Source organism: Mobula birostris, chromosome 6 (assembly GCF_030028105.1).
Source record: "Mobula birostris isolate sMobBir1 chromosome 6, sMobBir1.hap1, whole genome shotgun sequence".
Taxonomy (NCBI): domain Eukaryota; kingdom Metazoa; phylum Chordata; class Chondrichthyes; order Myliobatiformes; family Myliobatidae; genus Mobula; species Mobula birostris.
Genome location: NC_092375.1, coordinates 384,328 through 403,803, shown reverse-complemented (window position 1 = coordinate 403,803; position 19,476 = coordinate 384,328). Strand labels below are relative to the sequence as shown.

Sequence of the window (19,476 nt, the reverse complement as noted above, 5' to 3'; positions counted from 1 at the left end):
TGTAGTTGGGAGCTGAATGTCCAAGGTTACACATTGTATCGGAGGGATAGGAAGGTAGGCAGAGGGGATGGTGTGGCTCTACTAGTAAAGAATGGTATCAAATCAGTAGGAAGCTGTGACATAGGATCGGAGGATTTTGAATCCTTGTGGGTTGAGTTAAGAAACTGCAAGGGTAAAAGGACCCTGATGGCAGTTATATACAGGCCTCCCAACAGTGGCTGGGAGGTGGACCACAGGTTACAACAGGAAATAGAAAAGATGTGTCAAAAGAGCAATGTTATGGTAGTCATGGGAGATTTTAACATGGAGGTCGATTGGGAAAATCAGATTGGAAGTAGATCTCAAGGGAGTTAGTTTGTTGAATGCCTAAGAGATAGCTTCTTAGAGCAGTTTCTTGGGGATCAGCTATACTGGCTGGATTGGGTGTTATGTAATGAACCGGAGGTGATTAGGGAGCTGAAGGTAAAAGAACCCTTAGGAACCAGTGATCACAATATGATTGCATGCAACTTGAAATTTGATAGAGAGAGAGTAAAGTCTGATGTAGCAGTATTTCAGTGGAGTAAAGGAAATGACAGTGGTATGAGAGAGGAGCTGGCCAAAGTAAATTGGAAGGAGCTGCTGGCAGGGATGTCAGCAGAGCAGCAATGGCATGAGTTTCTGGGAAAAATGAGGAAGGTGCAGGACATGCGTATTCCAAAAATGAAGAAATACTCAAATGGTAAAATAGTACAACCATGGCTGACAAGGGAAATCAAAATTATGATAAAAGCAAAAGAAAGGGCAAACAACAAAGCAAACATTAGTGCGAAGATAGAGGATTGGAAAGTTTTTAAAAACCTACAGAGAGCAACTGAAAAAATCATGAGAAGGGAAAAGATGAAATATGAAAGCAAGCTAGCAAATAATTTCAAAGTGGATAGTAAAAAATTTTTCAAGTATGTTAAAAATAAAAGAGAAATGAGAATGTACATAGGACCGCTAGAAAATGAGGCAGGAGAAATAATGCAGAAGAACGTCTGGCAGCTCTTAGGCTGTATCCCTGGAGTTCAGGAGAATGAGGGGGGATCTCATAGAAACATTCCGAATGTTAAAAGGCCTGAACAGATTAGATATGGCAAAGTTATTTCCCATGGTAGGGGATTCTTGTACAAGAGGGCATGACTTCAGGATTGAAGGACGTCCATTTAGAACTGAGATGCAGAGAAATTACTTCAGTCAGAGAGTGGTAAATCTGTGGAAATTGTTGCCACGAGCGGCTGTGGAGGCCAAGTCATTGAGTGTATTTAAGGCAGAGATAGATAGATTCTTGATTAGCCAGGGCATCAAAGGGTATGGGGAGAAGGCAGGGGAGTGGGGATGACTGGAAGAATTGGATCAGCTCATGATTGAATGGCGGAGCAGACTCGATAGGCCGAATGGCCTGCTGCTGCTCCTACATCTTATGGTCTTATGGACTCATGGAGTTGTCGGAGGTTACAGAGGGACATCGATAGGATACCAAACTGTCTGAGAAGTGGCAGATGGAGTTCAACCCAGGTAAGTGTGAAGTGGTTCATTTTGGTAAGTGTAATTTGAAGACTATAAGATTATAAGATATAAGATTAATGGTAAGACTCTTGGCAGTGTGGAGGATCAGAGGGATCTTGGGGTCCATGCCACTGGACACTCAAATCTTCTGTGCAGGTTGACAGTGTTGTTGAGAAGGCATATGGAGTGTTGGCCTTCAACTGTGGGATTGAGTTCAAGAGCTGAGAGGTAATGGTATAGCTATCTAAGACCTTGGTCAGACCCCACTTAGAGTATTGTGTTCGGTTCTGGTCACCTCACTACAGGAGGGGTGTGGATACTATAGAGAGAGTGCAGAGATTTACGTGGATGTTGTCTGGACTGGACAGGGTGCCTTATGAGAATAGGTTGTGTGTACTTGGCCTTTTCTCCTTGAAGCGACGGAGGATGAGAGCTGACCTGATAGAGGTGTATAAGATGATGAGAGGCATTGATCAGGTGAATAGTCAGAGGCTTTTTCCCAGGGCTAGCACGAGAGGTCATAGTTTTAAGGTGCTTGGAAGCAGGTACAGAGGGGATATCAGGGGTAAGATTTCACACAGAGAGTGGTGAGTGCGTGGAATGGGCTGCCAGTGACAGTGGTGAAAGCAGATACGATAGGGTCTTTTAGGAGACTAAGACAGGTACATGGAGCTTAGAAAAATAGAAAGCTATGCAGTAGTTTCTGGAGTGGGTTACATGACCGCCACAACTTTGTGGAGCAAAGGGCCTGTAATTGCTGTAGATTTCCATGTTCTATGTTCTGAATGAATGTTCTGGGCTGAATAGCCGAATTCTGCTCCTAAGTCTTATGGTCTTAGATGATACTGCTCTAGACAGTTGCTGCAGTTCTGCTAACCACACCATGGGAAGCTTATGGTTGCACTTGAGAGGGTACAAAGGAGATTTTCCAGGCTGCCGTCAGGGATGGAACATTTCATTTATGAGGACAGACTGAAAAGGCTGGTGTTGCTTTCATTGAAAAACTGAGGAGAATCCAATGGAGGCGTACAAAATGATGAGGAACATTGTTGAGGTTGACAGAAGTTGTCTAAAACCATGGAATGTGGAATGTCCTGCAAGAGGGGCTAGTGTAGATAAGCACTCCCAACAACAAAGTAGCATCCAGACAAGCACTGAAAGTGCAAGGCATAGAAGGTTACAAATTAGAGAAGAGATAGAAAATGCATGACAAAAGGGCAATTTAGAAACAGTTAAGGGGGATCTTAATAAGCTGGTAGATTGGGAAAATTAGGTTGATGCTGGATCCCATGAGAGAGAATTTCTAGCATGCCTAAGAGACTGATTTTTAGAGTAGATTGTGGTTGAGCCCACTCGGGGATCAGCAATTCTGGTTTGGGTGTTGTGTAATGAACTTGAATGGATTAGAAGCTTAAGGTGAAGAACCCTTCAGGGAAAATGATCATCATATCATCGATTTGCCCTGAAATTTGAGAAGGAGAAGCTAAAATCAGATACATCAGTATTACAGCAGAGTAAGGGAATTGCAGAGGCATGAGAGAGGAGTTGGCCAGAATTGATTGGAAAAGAACACTGGCAGGGAAGATGGCAGTGCAACAATGGCTGGAATTTCTGGAAGCAATTCGGAAGGGACTGGATAGGTACATCCCAAAGAGCAATTAGTATTCTTGAGGCAAGATGACACAACCATGGCTAACAAGAGAAGTCAAAGCCAACATAAAAGCCAAAGAAATGACATATAATAAAGCAAAAATTAATGGGAAATTAGAAAATTGGCAAGCTTTTAAATTAACAAAAGGCAACTAAAAATGTCATTAAGAAGGTAAAGATGGAATATAAAAGTAAGAACATAAGAACTTAAGAAATAGGAGCAGGAGTAGGCCATCTGGCCTGTTGAGCCTGCTCCGCCATTCAATAAGATCATGGCTGATCCGACCATGGACTCAAGTCCACCCACTTGCCTTTTCCCCATAACCCTTAATTTCCCCTACTGTCCAAAAATCTATCCAACCTTGTCTTAAATATATTTACCAATGCTTCACTGGGTAGAGAATTTCACGGATTCACCACTCTTTGCGAAAAACAGTTCCTCCTCATCTCTGACCTAAATCTACTCCCCCGAATCTTGAGGCTATGTCCTATAGTTCTAGTCTCACCTACCAATGGAAATAACTTTCCTGCCTCTATCTTATCTATTCCTTTCATAATTTTCATAATATCCTTTTCATCTCCTCTCATCTTTCTGAATTCCAGCGAGTAAACTGGCCAATAATATTAAAGAAGATATCAAAAGTTTCTTCAGATACATAAAGTGTGAAGGAGAGATGAGAGTGGATATTAGACCACTGGAAAATGATACTGGAGGTAGTAATTTGGGACAAGGAAATGGCGGATGAAATGAATACCCTATAAGTATTTTCCATCAGTCTTCACTGTGGAAGACACTAGCAGTATGGTGGAAGTTCCAGCTGTCAGGCGTCATGAAATGTGAAGTTACCATTACTATGGAGAAGGTTCTTAAGGAAACTGGAAGGTTTGAAGGTAAATGCATAACCTGGACCAGATGGTATACACCGCAGGGTTCTGAAAGAGGTAGCTGAAGAGACTGAGACATTAGTAATGATCTTTCAAGAATCATTATATTCTGGAATGGTTCTAGAAGACTAAAAAATTGTAAATGTCACTCCACTCTTCAAGAAGGGAGGGAAGCAGAACAAAATTAATTATAGGCCAGTTAATGTGACCTCAGTGGTTGGGAAGATGTTGGAGTCAATGGTCAAGGATGTAGTTCTGGAGTACCTGGGAGCAAATGATAAAACAGGCCAGAGTCAGCATGGTTTCCTCAAGGGAAAATCTTGCCTGACAAATCTGTTAGAATTCTTTGAAGGAATAACAAGCAGGATAGACAAAGGAGAATTGGTTGATGTTGCGTACTTGGATTTTCAGAAGGCCTTTGACAAGGTGCCACACATGAGGCTGATTGACAAGCTACGAGCCCACGGTATTGCAGAAAAGACTCTAGCATGAGTAAAGCAGGGACTCATTGCAGGAAGCAAAGCGTGTGAATAAAGAGAGCCTTTTCTGGTTGGCTGCTGGTGACTAGTGGTGTTCCACAGGGGACTGTGTTGGGACCAAGCAACACACATCAAAGTTGCTGGTGAATGCAGCAGGCCAGGCAGCATCTCTAGGAAGGGGTACAGTCAACATTTCGGGCCGAGACCCTTCATCAGGACTAGCTGAAAGAAGAGCTAGTAAGAGATTTGAAAGTGGGAGGGGGAGAGGGAGATCCAAAATGATAGAAGACAGGAGGGGGAGGGATGGAGCCAAGAGCTGGACAGGTGATTGGCAAGAGGGATATGAGAGGATCATGGGACAGGAGGCCTAGGGAGAAAGAAAAGGGGGAGGTGGGGGAAAAACCCAGAGGATGGGCAAGGGGTATGGTCAGAGGGACAGAAGGAGAAAAAGGAGAGAGAGAAAAAGAATGTGTGTATATAAATAAATAACGGATGGGGTACGAGGGGGAGGTGGGGCATTAGCGGAAGTTTGAGAAGTCAATGTTCATGCCATCAGGTTGGAGGCTACCCAGACGGAATATAAGGTGTTGTTCCTCCAACCTGAATGTGGCTTCATCTTTACAGTAGAAGAGGCCGTGGATAGGCATATCAGAATGGGAAGGGACATGGAATTAAAATGTGTGGCCACTGGGAGATCCTGCTTTCTCTGGCGGACAGAGCGTAGTTGTTCAATGAAACGATCTCCCAGTCTGCGTCGGGTCTTGCCAATATATAGAAGGCCACGTCGGGAGCACCGGACACAGTATATCACCCCAGCCGACTCACAAGTGAAGTGTCGCCTCACCTAGAGGGACTTGTCTGGGGCCCTGAATGGTGGTAAGGGAGGAAGTGTAAGGGCATGTGTAGCACTTGTTCCACTTACAAGGATAAGTGCCAGGAGGGAGATTGGTGGGGAGGGATAGGGGGGATGAATGGACAAGGGAGTTGCGTAGGGAGCGATCCCTGCGGAAAGCAGGGGGGGAGGTAGGGAAACATGTGCTTAGTGGTGGGATCCCGTTGGATGTGGCGGAAGTTATGGAGAATTATATGTTGGACCCAGAGGCTGGTGGGGTGGTAGGTGAGGACAAGGGGAACCCTATTCCTAGTGGGGTGGCGGAAGGATGGAGTGAGCCCCCTCCTGTCTTCTCCTATCATTTTGGATCTCCCCCTCCCTCTCCCACTTTCAAGTCTCTTACTAGCTCTTCTTCCAGTTAGTCCTGACGAAGGGTCTCGGCCTGAAACGTCGACTGTACCTCTTCCTAGAGATGCTGCCTGGCCTGCTGTGTTCACCAGCAACTTTGATGTGTGTTGCTTGAATTTCCAGCACCTGCAGAATTCCTAGTGACTGTGTTGGGGCCACTTCTTTTCACATTATATGTCAATGATGGAATTGATGGCTTTGTTGCAAAGTATACAGATGATACAAAGATAGGTGGAGAGACAGGTGGTGTTGAGGAAGTAGAGAAGCTACAGAAGGACTAAGATAGTTTATGAGAATGGGCAAAGAAATGGCAGATGGAATACAATGTTGGGAAGTGTATGGTCATGCACTTTGGTAGAAGAAATGAAAGGATTGTCTATTTTCAATATGGAGAGAAAACAGAATAAACTGAGGTGCAAAGGTACTTGGGAGTCCTTTTGCAGGATTTCTAGAGGTTAATTTGCAGGTTGAGTCTGTGGTGAGAAAGACAAATACGATGTTAAGCATTCACTTCAAGAGTACTAGAATATAAAAGCAAGGATGTAACATTGAGACTTCATAAAGCACTATTGAGGCCTCACTTGGAATATTGTGAACAGTTCTGGGCCCTTTATCTTAGAAAATACATTCTGAAATTGGAGAGGGTTCAAAGGAGGTTCACGAAAATGCTTCCGGGATTCAATGGCTTGCCGTATGAAGAGCATTTGATGGCTCTGGGCCTGTATTCACTAGAATTCAGGAGAATGAGGGGTGACTTCATTGAAACCTATCAAATAGTGAAAAGCCTTGATACAGTGGATGAGGAGAGGATGTTTCCTAAGGTGGGACCATCCAAGACAAGAGGACACAGCCTCGGAATAGAGGGGCTTTTAGAACGGAGATGAGGAGGAATTTCTTTTGCCAAAGTGTGGTGAATCTCTGGAATTCTTTGCCACGGGCAGCTGCGGTGTCCAAGCCTTTAAGTATACTTAAGGCAGAGGTTGATAGATTCATGATTGATCGGGAATGAAGGGATGCAGGGAGAAGGCAGGAGGTTGGGTTTGAGAGGAAAATTGGTTATGGACCGAGTGCTGGTACTGCGATGAATGTAAATAGATACTTGCTGGTTGCATGGTCATCGTGAGCCAAACAGCTTGTTCCTGTGCTGAATCACTGGGGACCTTGCATCAGAACTACCGAGTATTGAAGGGAATTAATCCTTGTGCTAATGAAAAGCTCTCAGATTCCTACTCACCTCAAGAGCAATTTCACTTCTTTTTACTTCCGAGGGTTAAGGATTCATTTTTCTTCTTTTGCACCTGAAAATTGAACAATTCAGGATTAATCTGGGTTGTAAAATCCTGTGGGATTAATCGGGGTTGTAACAGTCATTCACGTGCTTGGCCATTAAATGTTGCCATGATAATTGGAAAGCATAACCTGCTGGATATTTGCAATAAGAACAAAAAATGCTGAAAATATTCAACTGAGGAGAAAGAACCCATGATAAAAGAGCTGAATGATCACTCGTCGGAGCTGAGGAAAGTCAGAAGACAATGCCTGAAGTAACACACACTTTAAGTTGCAGGGAAGTGAGAGAACACTGAGGAGGAGAGGAAGCTGAACGTAGAGGTGACCAGGCAGAGAGAGGGAGATGGTCAGTCATAACCTGCTTAACATCGCCTCATAATTCAGGCCTCAAGTCCAGGCAACTTTCTCAGAAATCTTCCAGTTCAGTGATGTCCCTCCCATAACAGGGTAACTAAAACCCAACACAACATTCCAAGTGTAGCTTCACCAGCGTCTTGTCCAATGCAAGATAACATCCCACCTTCATTACGCAATAGTTTGACTGATGAAGGCCAATATGCCCAATGCTGCATTCACCACTCTGTGTACCTCTAACACCACTTTCAATGAATTATGTACTTGTACTCTTAGATCTTTCGTCCATAACCCTCCCCATGGCTGAATCACTCCCCGTGAAGTCATTATTTCATACAAATCATGAATGACAGTGATGTTTCATTCCCAGAAGAGCCCTATGCTTTTTATACACACTTTGAAAAGGAGGATGAAACTACAGCTATGAGGATCCCTGTAGCACCCGGTGACCCTGTGATCTCCGCCTCAGAGGCAGATGTCAGACATTCTTTCAAGAAAATGAGCCCTCACAAAGCAACAGGCCCTGATTGAATACCTAGTAGGGTTTTGAAAACCTTTGCCAACCAGCTGGCAGATTGGTTTCAATCCTGCTTCAAAATGGCAACAATCATACCAGTGCCCAAGAAGACCAGGGTGAGCTCCCATAATGACCATCTTCCAGTAGTCTCACATCTATGGTGATGAAGTGCTTTGAGAGGTTGTTTATGGCTGGAATTAACTCCTGTCTCAGCAACAACCTAGGCCCAGGGCAAATGGCCTATTGCCACAATAAGTCTACGGCAGATGTGATCTCATTGGCTCTTCATGCGGCCAATCATGGGCCACGGATGTAGAGAGAGTAGAGCAGAGGGTGAAACACACGTCCCTGAGGGGCACCAATGTTGATTGCCAGCAAGGTGCAGATGTTATTTTCTATCCACACAGGCTGTGGAAGTTGAGGATCGCATTAGTTGCTGAGGGAGGTACAGAAGTCCAGGTTTTGCAGCTTGATGACACAGGTATTGTTGGCAGAATTTCAGGTGGTGATGAGAGGGTGTACAGGAGTGTGATATATCAGCTAATTGAGTGGTGTCGCAGCAACAATCTTGCACTCAAGATCAGTAAGACTAAAGAACGGATTGTTGCATTCAGAAAGATAAGACAAGGAAACACACACCAATCCTCATAGAGGGATCAAAAGTGGAAAGAGTGACAATTTCAAGTTCCTAGGTGTCAAAATCTCTGAGGATCTATCCTAGACCAAAGATATTGATGCGGCTACAAAGAAGGTATGACAGCAGTTATATTTCATTAGGAGTTTGAAGAGATTTGACATGACACCAAAGGTACTCACAAATTTCTACAGATGTACCATGAAGAGCATTCTATCTGGCTGCAACACTGTCTGGTGTGGGGGGTGGTGGCGTGTAGCTATCGCACAGGATCGAAATAGGCTGCAGAGATTTATAAACTTAATCAGCTCCATCATGGGCACCAGCCTCCATAGTATCCAGGACATCTTCAAGGAGCGATGCCTCAAAAAGGCAGCATCCATCATGAAGTATCCCCATGACTCAGGACATGCCTTCTTCTCATTGCTACCATCAGGAAGAAGATACAGGAGCCTGAGGCACACACTCAATGATTCAGGAACAGCTTCTTCCCCTCTGACATCCGATTTCTGAATGGACATTGAACCCAGGAACACTACCTCATTTTTAATTTTCTTAAATTTTTGTACTACTTATTTAATTTAGCCATATAATATAAATATATAGTGCCTATAAAAACTATAAAAAGTATTCACCCCACCCCACCCCCATTGGAAGTTTCCATTGTTTGTTGTTTTACACCATCGAAACAGTGGATTTAATTTGGCTTTTTTGATACTGATCAACAGGAAAAGACTCTTTCATGTCAAAGTAAAAACAGATCTCTACAAAGATAGCTGGAGAGGTCGAGGAAACAGAGCCTGCAGAGAGACTTGGATAGATTGGAAGAATGGTCAAAGAAGTGGCAAATGAAATACAATGTTGGAAAGTGTATGGTTATGCAATTTGGCAGAAGAAATAAATGGGCAGACTATTATTTAAATGGAGAGAGAATTCAAAGTTCTGAGATGCAATGAGACTTGGGAGTCCTCGTGCAGGATACCCTTAAGTTTAACCTCCAGGTTAAGTCGGTGGTGAAGAAGGCGAATACAATGTTAATCATATAACAATTACAGCACAGAAACAGGCCATCTCGGCCCTTCTAGTCCACGCTGAACTCTTACTCTCACCTAGTCCCATCGACCTGCACTCAGCCCATAACCCTCCATTCCTTTCCTGTCCATATAGCTGTCCAATTTAACTTTAAACGACAACATCGAACCTGCCTCAACCACTTCTGCTGGAAGCTCGTTCCACACAGCTACCACTCTCTCTGAGTAAAGATGTTCCCCCTCATGTTACCCCTAAACTTTTGCCCTTTAACTCTCAACTAATGTCCTTTTGTTTGAATTTCCCCCATTCTCAATGGAAAAAGCCTATCCATGTCAACTCTATCAATCCCCCTCATAATTTTAAACACCTCTAACAAGTCCCCCCTCAACCTTCTACGCTCCAAAGAATAAGGACCTAACTTGTTCAACCTTTCTCTGTAACTTAGGAGATGAAACCCAGGCAACATTTTAGTAAATCTCTTCTGTACTCTCTCAATTTTATTGACATCTTTCCTATTATTCAGTGACCAGAAATGTACACAATATTCCAAATTTGGCCTTACCAATGCCTTACACAATTTCAACATTACATCCTCACTCCTATACTCAATGCTCTGATTAATAAAGGCCAGCATACCAAAAGCTTTCTTCACTACCCTATCCACATGAGATTCCACCTTCAGGGAACTATGCACCATTATTCCTAGATCCCTCTGTTCTACAGCATTCTTCAATGCCCTACCATTTACCATGTATGTCCTATTTTGATTAGTCCTACCAAAATGAAGCACCTCACATTTATCAGCATTAAACTCCATCTGCCATCTTTCAGCCCACTCTTCCAACTGACCTAAATCTCTCTGCAAGCTTTGAAAGCCTACTTCATTATCCGCAACGCCACCTATCTTAGTATCATCTGCATACTTACTCATCCAATTTACCACCCCATCATCCAGATCATTAATATATATGATAAACAACATTGGACCCAGTACAGATCCCTGAGGCACACCGCTACACACCGTCCTCCAATCTGAAACACAGTTACCCACCAATACTCTCTGGCGTCTCCCATCCAGCCACTGCTGAATCCATTTTACTACTTCGATATTAATGCCTAACGATTGAACCTTCCTAACTAACCTTCCATGTGGAACCTTGTCAAAGGCCTTACTGAAGTCCATATAGACAACATCCACCGCTTTACCCTCGTCAACTTTCCTAGTAACCTCTGCAAAAAATTCAAAAAGATTTGTCAAACATGACCTTCCACACACAAATCCATGTTGACTGTTCCTAATCAGACCCTGTCTATCCAGGTAATTATATATACCATCTCTAAGAATACTTTCCATCAATTTACCCACCACTGATGTCAAACTCACAGGCCGATAATTGCTAGGTTTACTCTTAGAACTCATTTTAAACAATGGAACCACATGAACAATACGCCAATCCTCCGGCACCATCCGTTTCTAATGACATTTGAAATATTTCTGTCAGAGCCCCTGCTATTTCCACACTAACTTCCCTCAAGGTCCTAGGGAATATCTTGTCCGGACCTGGAGACTTATCCACTTTTATATTCCTTAAAAGTGCCAGTACTTCCTCTCCTTTAATCATCATACTTTCCATAACTACCCTTCTTGTTTCCTTTACCTTACACAATTCAATATCCTTCTCCTTAGTGAATACTGAAGGAAAGAAATTGTTCAAAATCTCCCCCATCTCCTTTGGCTCCGCATATAGCCATCCACTCTGATTCTTTAAGGGACCAATTTTATCCCTCACTATCCTTTTGTTATTAATATAACTGTAGAAATCCTTTGGATTTATTTTCACCTTACTTGCCAAAGCAGCCTCGTATCTTCTTTTAGCTTTTCTAATTTCTTTCTTAAGATTCTTTTTACATTCTTTATATTCCTCGAGCACCTCATTAACTCCAAGCTGCCTATATTTATTGTAGATCCCTCTCTTTTTCTGAACCAAGTTTCCAATATCCCTTGAAAACCATGGCTCTTTCAAACTTTTAACCTTTCCTTTCAACATAACAGGACCATAAAGATTGACACCCCCAAAATTTCACCTTTAAATGACCTCCATTTCTCCATTACATCCTTCCCATAAAACAAATTGTCCCAGTCTACTCATTCTAAAACCTTTCGCATCTCCTCAAAGTTAGCCTTTCTCCAATCAAAAATCTCAACCCTGGGTCCAGTCCTACCCTTCTCCATAATTATATTGAAACTAATGGTATTGTGATCACTGTACCCGATGTGTTCCCCAACATATACCTCCGTCACCTGCCCTATCTCATTCCCTAACAGGAGATCTAACACTGCCCCTTCTCTAGTTGGTACTTCTGTGTATTGCTGCAAAAAGCTATCTTGCACACGTTTGACAAACTCCAAACCATCCAGCCCTTTTACAGAATGGGCTTCCCAGTCTATGTGTGGAAAATTAAAATCTCCCACAATCACAATCTTGTGCTTACTACAAGTATCTGCCATCTCCTTACAAATTTGCTCCTCCAGTTCTCGGTCCCCATTAGGTGGTCTATAATACACCCCTATTAGCGTCACTACACCTTTCCTATTCCTCAATTCCACCCAATTAGCTTCCCTAGACGAGTCCACTAATCTATCCTGCCAGAGCACCGCGGTTATATTTTTTCTAACAAGCAATGCAATACCTCCCCCTCTTGCCCCTCCTATTCTATCACACCTGAAGCGACGAAATCCTGGGATATTTAGTTGCCAATCACACCCCTCCTGCAACCATGTTTCACTAATAGCTACAACATCATACTTCCAGGTATCAATCCATGCTCTAAGCTCATCTACCTTTCTTACAATGCTCCTAGTAATAAAATAGATGCATTTAAGAAACTCTCCACCTCTTACTCTCTTTTTATCCTTAATGGAGTAAACAACTTTATCTTTTTCTTCCTTGTCCCCTACATCTTTGGTCTGAGTGCTCCTGATCTCTGTCCCCTGCCTATCCTCCCTCACACACTGTCTACTAGCTTTCTCTATTTATGAACTAATCTCCTCTCTCCTAGTCTCTTTAATTTGATTCCCACCCCCCAACCATTCTTGTTCAAAGTCACCTCAGTAGCCCTCGCTAATCTCCCCGCCAGGATATTTGTCCCCCTAGGATTCAAGTGCAACCCGTCGTTTTTGTACAGGTCACACCTGCTCCAAAAGAGGTCCCAATGATCCAAAAATTTGAATCCCTGCCCCCTGCTCCAATCCTTCAGCCACGCATTTATCTTCCACTTCATTGCATTCCTACTCTCACTGTTGCGTGACACAGGCAGTAATCCCGAGATTACTACCTTTGCGGTCCTTTATCTCAACTCCCTTCCTAACTCCCTATATTCTCCTTTCAGGACCTCTTCCCTTTTCCTACCTATGTCATTGGTACCTATATGTACACGACCTCTGGCTCCTCACCCTCCCACTTCAGGATATCTTGGACGCGATCTGAAACATCCCGGACCCTGGCACCAGGGAGGCAAACTACCATCCAGGTCACCGGACTGCGTCCACAGAATCGCCTATCTGACCCCCTTACTATCAAGTCCCCTATTACTACCTGCCCTCCTCTTCATTTCCCTACCCTTCTGAGCTACAGGGCCGGACTCTGTGCTGGAGGCAAGGCCACTGTTGCTTCCCCCAGGTAGGTTGTACCCTCCAACAGTACTCAAACAGGAGTACTTATTGTCAAGGGGCACAGCCACTGGGGAACTCTCTATTACCTGACTCTTCTGATTCCCCCTCCTAACCGTGACCCACTTCTCTGCCTCCTGTGACCCCGGTGTGACCACCTGCCTGTAACTCCTGTTGGTATTCATTTCTAGAGGAATAGAGTATAGGAGCAGGGATGTGATATTGAGGCTCTATAGGGCACTGGTAAGACCTCACCTGGAGTACTGTGGGCAGTTTTGGTCTCCTTATTTAAGAAAGGATGTGCTGACGTTGGAGAGGGTACAGAGAAGATTCACTAGAATGATTCCGGGAATGAGAAGGTTAACATATGAGGAATGTTTGTCCGCTCTTGACTGTATTCCTTGGAGTTTAGAAGAATGAGGGGGTTCCTCATAGAAACATTTTCGAATGTTGAAAGGCAAGGACAGACTGGATGTGGCAAAGTTGTTTCCCATGATGGGGGAGTCTAGTACGAGAGGGCATGACTTAAGGATTGAAGGGCGCCCATTCAGAACAGAGATGCAAAGAAATTTTTTTAGCCAGAGGGTGGTGAATCTATGGAATTTGTTGCCATGGGCAGCAGTGGAGGCCAAGTCATCGGGTGTATTTAAGGCAGAGATTGATTGGTATCTGAGTAGCCAGGGCATCAAAGGTTATGGTGAGAAGGCGGGGGAGTGGGACTAAATGGGAGAACGGATCATCTCATGATAAAATGGTGGAGCAGACTTGATGGGCCAAATGGCCAACTTCTGCTCCTTTGTCTTATGGACTTAAGTGATCTAAATTAATTACAAATACAGTATAAAACACAAAATAATTGATTGCATAAGTATTCACCCCGTTCAAGTCAGTATTTAGTAGATGCACCTTTGTCAGCAATACAGCCTTGAGTCTATATGGATAGGTCTCTATCAGCTTTGCACATCTGGACAGTGCAATTTTCCCCCATTCTTCTTTACAAAACTGCTCAAGCTCTGTCAGATTGCATGGGGATCATGAGTGAACAGACTTTTTCAAGTTCAGCCGCAAATTCTCGATTGGATTGAGGTCTGGACTCTGACTTGTTCACATTAGGACATTAACTTTGTTGTTTTTAAGCCATTCCTGTGTAGCTTTGGCTTTATGCTTGGGGGTCATTGTCTTGCTGGAAAACAAATCTTCTTCCAAGTTGCAGTTCTCTTGCTGACAGCATTAGGTTTTCCTCCAGGATTTCCCTGTATTTTGCTGCATTCATTTTATCCTCTACCTTCATATGCCTTCCAGGGCCTGCTGTAGTGAAACATCCCCACAGCATGATGCAGCCACCACCATGCTTTAGAGTAAAGATGGAGTGTTTTTGATGATGTGCGGTGTTAAGCTTACGCCAAACATAGCGTATAGTCTGATGGCCCAAATAAGCGTCAATTTTGGTTTCATCAGATCCTAGAACCTTGTTCCACCTGACTTCAGAGTCCCCCACATGCCTTCTGGCAAACTCCAGCCGAGATTTCATGTGAGTTTTTGTCAGCAGTGGCTTTCTCTTTGCCACTCTCCCATGAAGCTGTGACTGGTGAAGCACCCAGGCAACAATTGTTGTATGTGCAGTCTCTCCCATCACAGACACTGAAGCTTGTAACTCCTCCAGAGTTGTCATAGGTCTGTTGGTGGCCTCCCTCACTAGTCCCATTCCTGCATGGTCACTCAGTTTTTTAGGACGGCCTGCTCTAGGCAGATTTACAGGTGTGCCATATTCTTTCCATTCTTGACGATTGGCTTAACTGTACTCCAAGGGATATTCAGTGACTTGGCAATTTTTTTCTATCCATCTCCTGACTTGTGCTTTTCAATAACCTTTGTGTGGTGTTGCTTGGAGTGTTCTTTTGTCTTCATGGTATAGTTTTTGCCAGGATACTGACTCACCAGTAGCTGGACCTTCCAGATACAGGTGTATTTTTACTACTGTATCACTCAGGCTCGATTAACTCAAGTTCATCTAGGGGGAGCTGGCGTCTGCCCCAGCAAATGGTGTAATCACGTTTGTGTGGATGCTGTGTAATGCACCCCCAGTACAAACCCACAACGTAAAATATCAGACAGTACACAATGTGCGATGAAATGATTACAATTTATAATTCTTACTTTGGCTATGTGGTTAGTAGAGAAACAAAACATAAAATAAAAAAGGGCACCACGTTTAATAAAATAGTTTGTGCACAATAAATCGTTGGAGCTCACGCAGCTGGTCTCCTTTCCACCGATCGATCTCCTCTGAACTCTGTCGACCCTGGGCTGGGACCACCCCCAGTGGTCTAGCAGAGAGCTCCACATGTGTCCGCCCTCTTCTCTTCTCCTCAACGGAAAGCCCGCACACTCACTCCAGTTCCCACACATACAGATAGAATAACATGACTTCCATTGGTTAGTTCCCCGTTATCTGTAGTTATAGCCCAAACATCGCAGCCACAGAGAAACATTACCTCATCAGTTAACATTACAGAGAAGCCATTTCATTATAATACTGCAGAGAAGCCATTTTATTAGCCTTAGCAGTTAACATGAAAGAGAAACCACTACACTACAATCTAACCACTACATATAGGTACCAATGACATAGGTAGGAAAAGGGGAGAGGTCCTGAAAGAAGAATATAGGGAGTTAGGAAGGGAGTTGAGAAAAAGGACCACAAATGTAGTAATCTCAGGATTACTGCCTGTGCAACGTGACAGTGAGAGTAGGAATGGAATGAGGTGGAGGATAAATGCATGGCTGAGGGATTGGAGTAGGGAGCAGGGATTCAAGTTATTGGATCATTGGGACCTCTTTTGGCGCAGGTGTGACCTGTACAAAAAGAACGGGTTGCACTTGAATCCTAGGGGGACCAATATCCTGGCGGGGAGATTTGCGAGGGCTACTGAGGTGACTTTAAACGAGAATGGTTGGGGGGAGGGAATCAGATTAAGGAGACTGGGAGAGAGGAGGCTAGTTCACAAATAGAGAAAGCAGGTAGACAGTGGGTGAGGGAGGATAGGTAGGGGACAGAGATCAGGAGCACTCACACCAAAGATGTAGGGGACAAGGAAGAAAAAGATAACAAGGTTGTTTGCTCCATTAAGGATAAACAGAGCGTAGGAGGTGAACAGTTTCTTAAATGCATCTCTTTTAATGCTAGGAGCATTGTAAGAAAGGTGGATGAGCTTAGAGCATGGATTGATACCTGGAAATATGATGTTGTAGCTACTAGTGAAACGTGGTTGCAGGAGAGGTGTGATTGGCAACTAAATATTCCAGGATTTCGTTGCTTCAGGTGTGATAGAATCAGAGGGGCAAGAGGGGGAGGTGTTGCATTGCTTGTCAGAGAAAATATAACAGCGGTTCTTTGGCAGGATAGATTAGTGGACTCTTCTAGGGAGGCTATTTGGGTGGAATTGAGGAATAGGAAAACAGAACATAGAATAGTACAGCACAGTACAGGCCCTTTGGCCCACAATGTTGTGCTGACCCTCAAACCCTTCCTCCCATATAACCCCCCACCTTAAATTCCTCCATATACCTGTCTAGTAGTCTCTTAAACTTCACTAGTGTATCTGCCTCCACCACTGACTCAGGCAATGCATTCCACGCATGAACCACTCCCTGGGTAAAAAACCTTCCTCTATTATCCCCCTTGAACTTCCCACCCTTTACCTTAAAGCCATGTCCTCTTGTATTGAGCAGTGGTGCCCTGGGGAAGAGGCGCTGGCTATCCACTCTATCTATTCCTCTTAATATCTTGTACACCTCTATTATGTCTCCTCTCATCCTCATTCTATCCACAGAGTAAAGCCCTAGCTTCCTTAATCTCTGATCATAATCTATACTCTCTAAACCAGGCAGCATCCTGGTAAATCTCCTCTGTACCCTTTCCAATGCTTCCACATCCTTCCTATAGTGAGGCTTTGTGAAAAGTGTTGTGATGCTTATAGGGGTGTATTATAGACCACCTAATGGGGACCGAGAACTGGAGGAGCAAATTTGTAAGGAGATAGCAGATATTTGTAGTAAGCACAAGGTTGTGATTGTGGGAGATTTTAATTTTCCACATATAGACTGGGAAGACCATTCTGTAAAAGGGCTGGATGGTTTGGAATTTGTCAAATGTGTGCAAGATAGTTTTTTGGAGCAATACATAGAGCAACCAACTAGAGAAGGGGCAGTGTTAGATCTCCTGTTAGAGAATGAGGTAGGGCAGGTGACGGAGGTATGTGTTGGGGAGTACTTCAGGTCCAATGATCACAATATCAGTAGTTTCAATATAATTATAGAGAAGGGTAGGACTGGACCTAGGATTGAGATTTTTGATTGGAGAAAAGGCTATCTTTGAAGAGATGTGAAAGGATTTAGAAGGAGTGGATTGGGACAATTTGTTTTATGGGAAGGATGTAACAGAGAAATGGAGGTCACTTAAAGGTGAAATTTTGAGGGTACAGAATCTTTATGTTCCTGTTAGGTTGAAAGGGAAGGTTAAAAGTGCCATGGTTTTCAAGGGATATTGGAAACTTGGTTTGGAAAAAGAGAGGGATCTTCAATAAATATAGGCAGCTTGGAGTTAATGACGTGCTCGAGGAATATAAAGAATGTAAAAAGAATCTTAAGAAAGAAATTAGAAAAGCTAAAAGAAGATACGAGGCTACTTTGGTAAGTAAGGTGAAAATAAATCCAAAAGGTTTCTACAGTTATGTTAATAGCAAAAGGATAGTGAGGGATAAAATTAGTCCCTTACAGAATCAGAGTGGACGGCTATGTGAGGAGCCAAAAGAGATGGGGGAGATTTTGAACAATTTCTTTTCTTCGGTATTCACTAGGGAGGAGGATATTGAACTGTGTAAGGTAAGGGAAATAAGAAGGGTAGTTATGGAAAGTATGGCGATTAAAGAAGAGGAAGTACCGGTGCTTTTAAGGAATATAAAAGTGGCTAAGTCTCCGGGTCCGGACAAGATATTCCCTAGGACCTTGAGGGAAGTTAGTGTGGAAATAGCAGGGGCATTGACAGAAATATTTCAAATGTCATTAGAAATGGGGATGGTGCCGGAGGATTGGCGTATTGCTCAAGCTGTTCCATTGTTTAAAATGAGTTCTAAGAGTAAACCTAGCAATTATCAGCCTGTGAGTTTGACGTCAGTGGTGGGTAAATTGATGGAAGGTATTCTTAGAGATGGTACATATAATTATCTGGATAGACAGGGTCTGATTAGGAACAGTCAACATGGATCTATGCATGGAAGGTCATGTTTGACAAATCTTATTGAATTTTTTGATGAGGTTACTAAGAAAGTTGACGAGGGTAAAGCAGTGGATGTTGTCTATATGGACTTCAGTAAGGCCTTTGACAAGGTTCCACACGAAAGGTTAGTTAGGAAGGTTCAGTCATTAGGCATTAATATCGAAGTAGTAAATTGGATTCAGCAGTGGCTAGATGGGAGATGCCAGAGAGTAATGGTGGATAACTGTGTGGATAACTGATTGGAGGATGGCGTGTAGCGGTGTGCCTCAGGGATCTGTACTGGGTCCAATGTTGTTTGTCATTTATATTAATGATCTGGATGATGGGGTGGTAAATTGGATGAGTAAGTATGCAGATGATACTAAGATAGGTGGCGTTGTGGATAATGAGGTAGGTTTTCAAAGCTTGCAGAGAGATTTAGGCCAGTTAGAAGAGTGGGCTGGAGTTTAATGCTGAAAAATGTGAGGTGCTTCATTTTGGTAGAACTAATCAAAATAGGACATACATGGTAAATGGTAGGGTATTGAAGAATGCTGTAGAACAGGGAGATCTAGGAATAATGGTGCATAGTTCCCTGAAGGTGGAATCTCATGTGGATAGGGTGGTGAAGAAAGCTTTTGGTATGCTGACCTTTATTAATCAGAGCATTGAGTATAGGAGTTGGGATGTAATGTTGAAATTGTACAAGGCATTGGTAAGGCCAAATTTGGAGTATTGTGTACAGTTCTGGTCACCGAATTATAGGAAAGATGTCAATAAAATTGAGATAGTACAGAGGAGGTTTACTAAAATGTTGCCTGGATTTCATCTCCTAAGTTACAGAGAAAGGCTGAACAAGTTAGGTCCTTATTCTTTGGAGTGTAGAACATTGAGAGGATCTCGATAGAGATGTTTAAAATTATGGGGGGGATTGATAG

The 19,476-nt window shown here is 43.3% G+C and overlaps 1 protein-coding gene across 1 annotated transcript in view; it reads right to left on the bottom strand.

Annotated features, from left to right (window-relative positions):
- pde9aa (phosphodiesterase 9aa) overlaps positions 1 to 19,476 on the bottom strand; it is a 267,251-nt gene that overhangs the window by 27,408 nt on the left and 220,367 nt on the right. Inside the window, exon 20 of the mRNA XM_072262191.1 lies at positions 7,019 to 7,082. Within this exon, the coding sequence (XP_072118292.1) occupies positions 7,032 to 7,082 (51 nt within the window). The 3' untranslated portion in view covers positions 7,019 to 7,031. The remainder of the gene's footprint in view (positions 1 to 7,018; positions 7,083 to 19,476) is intronic.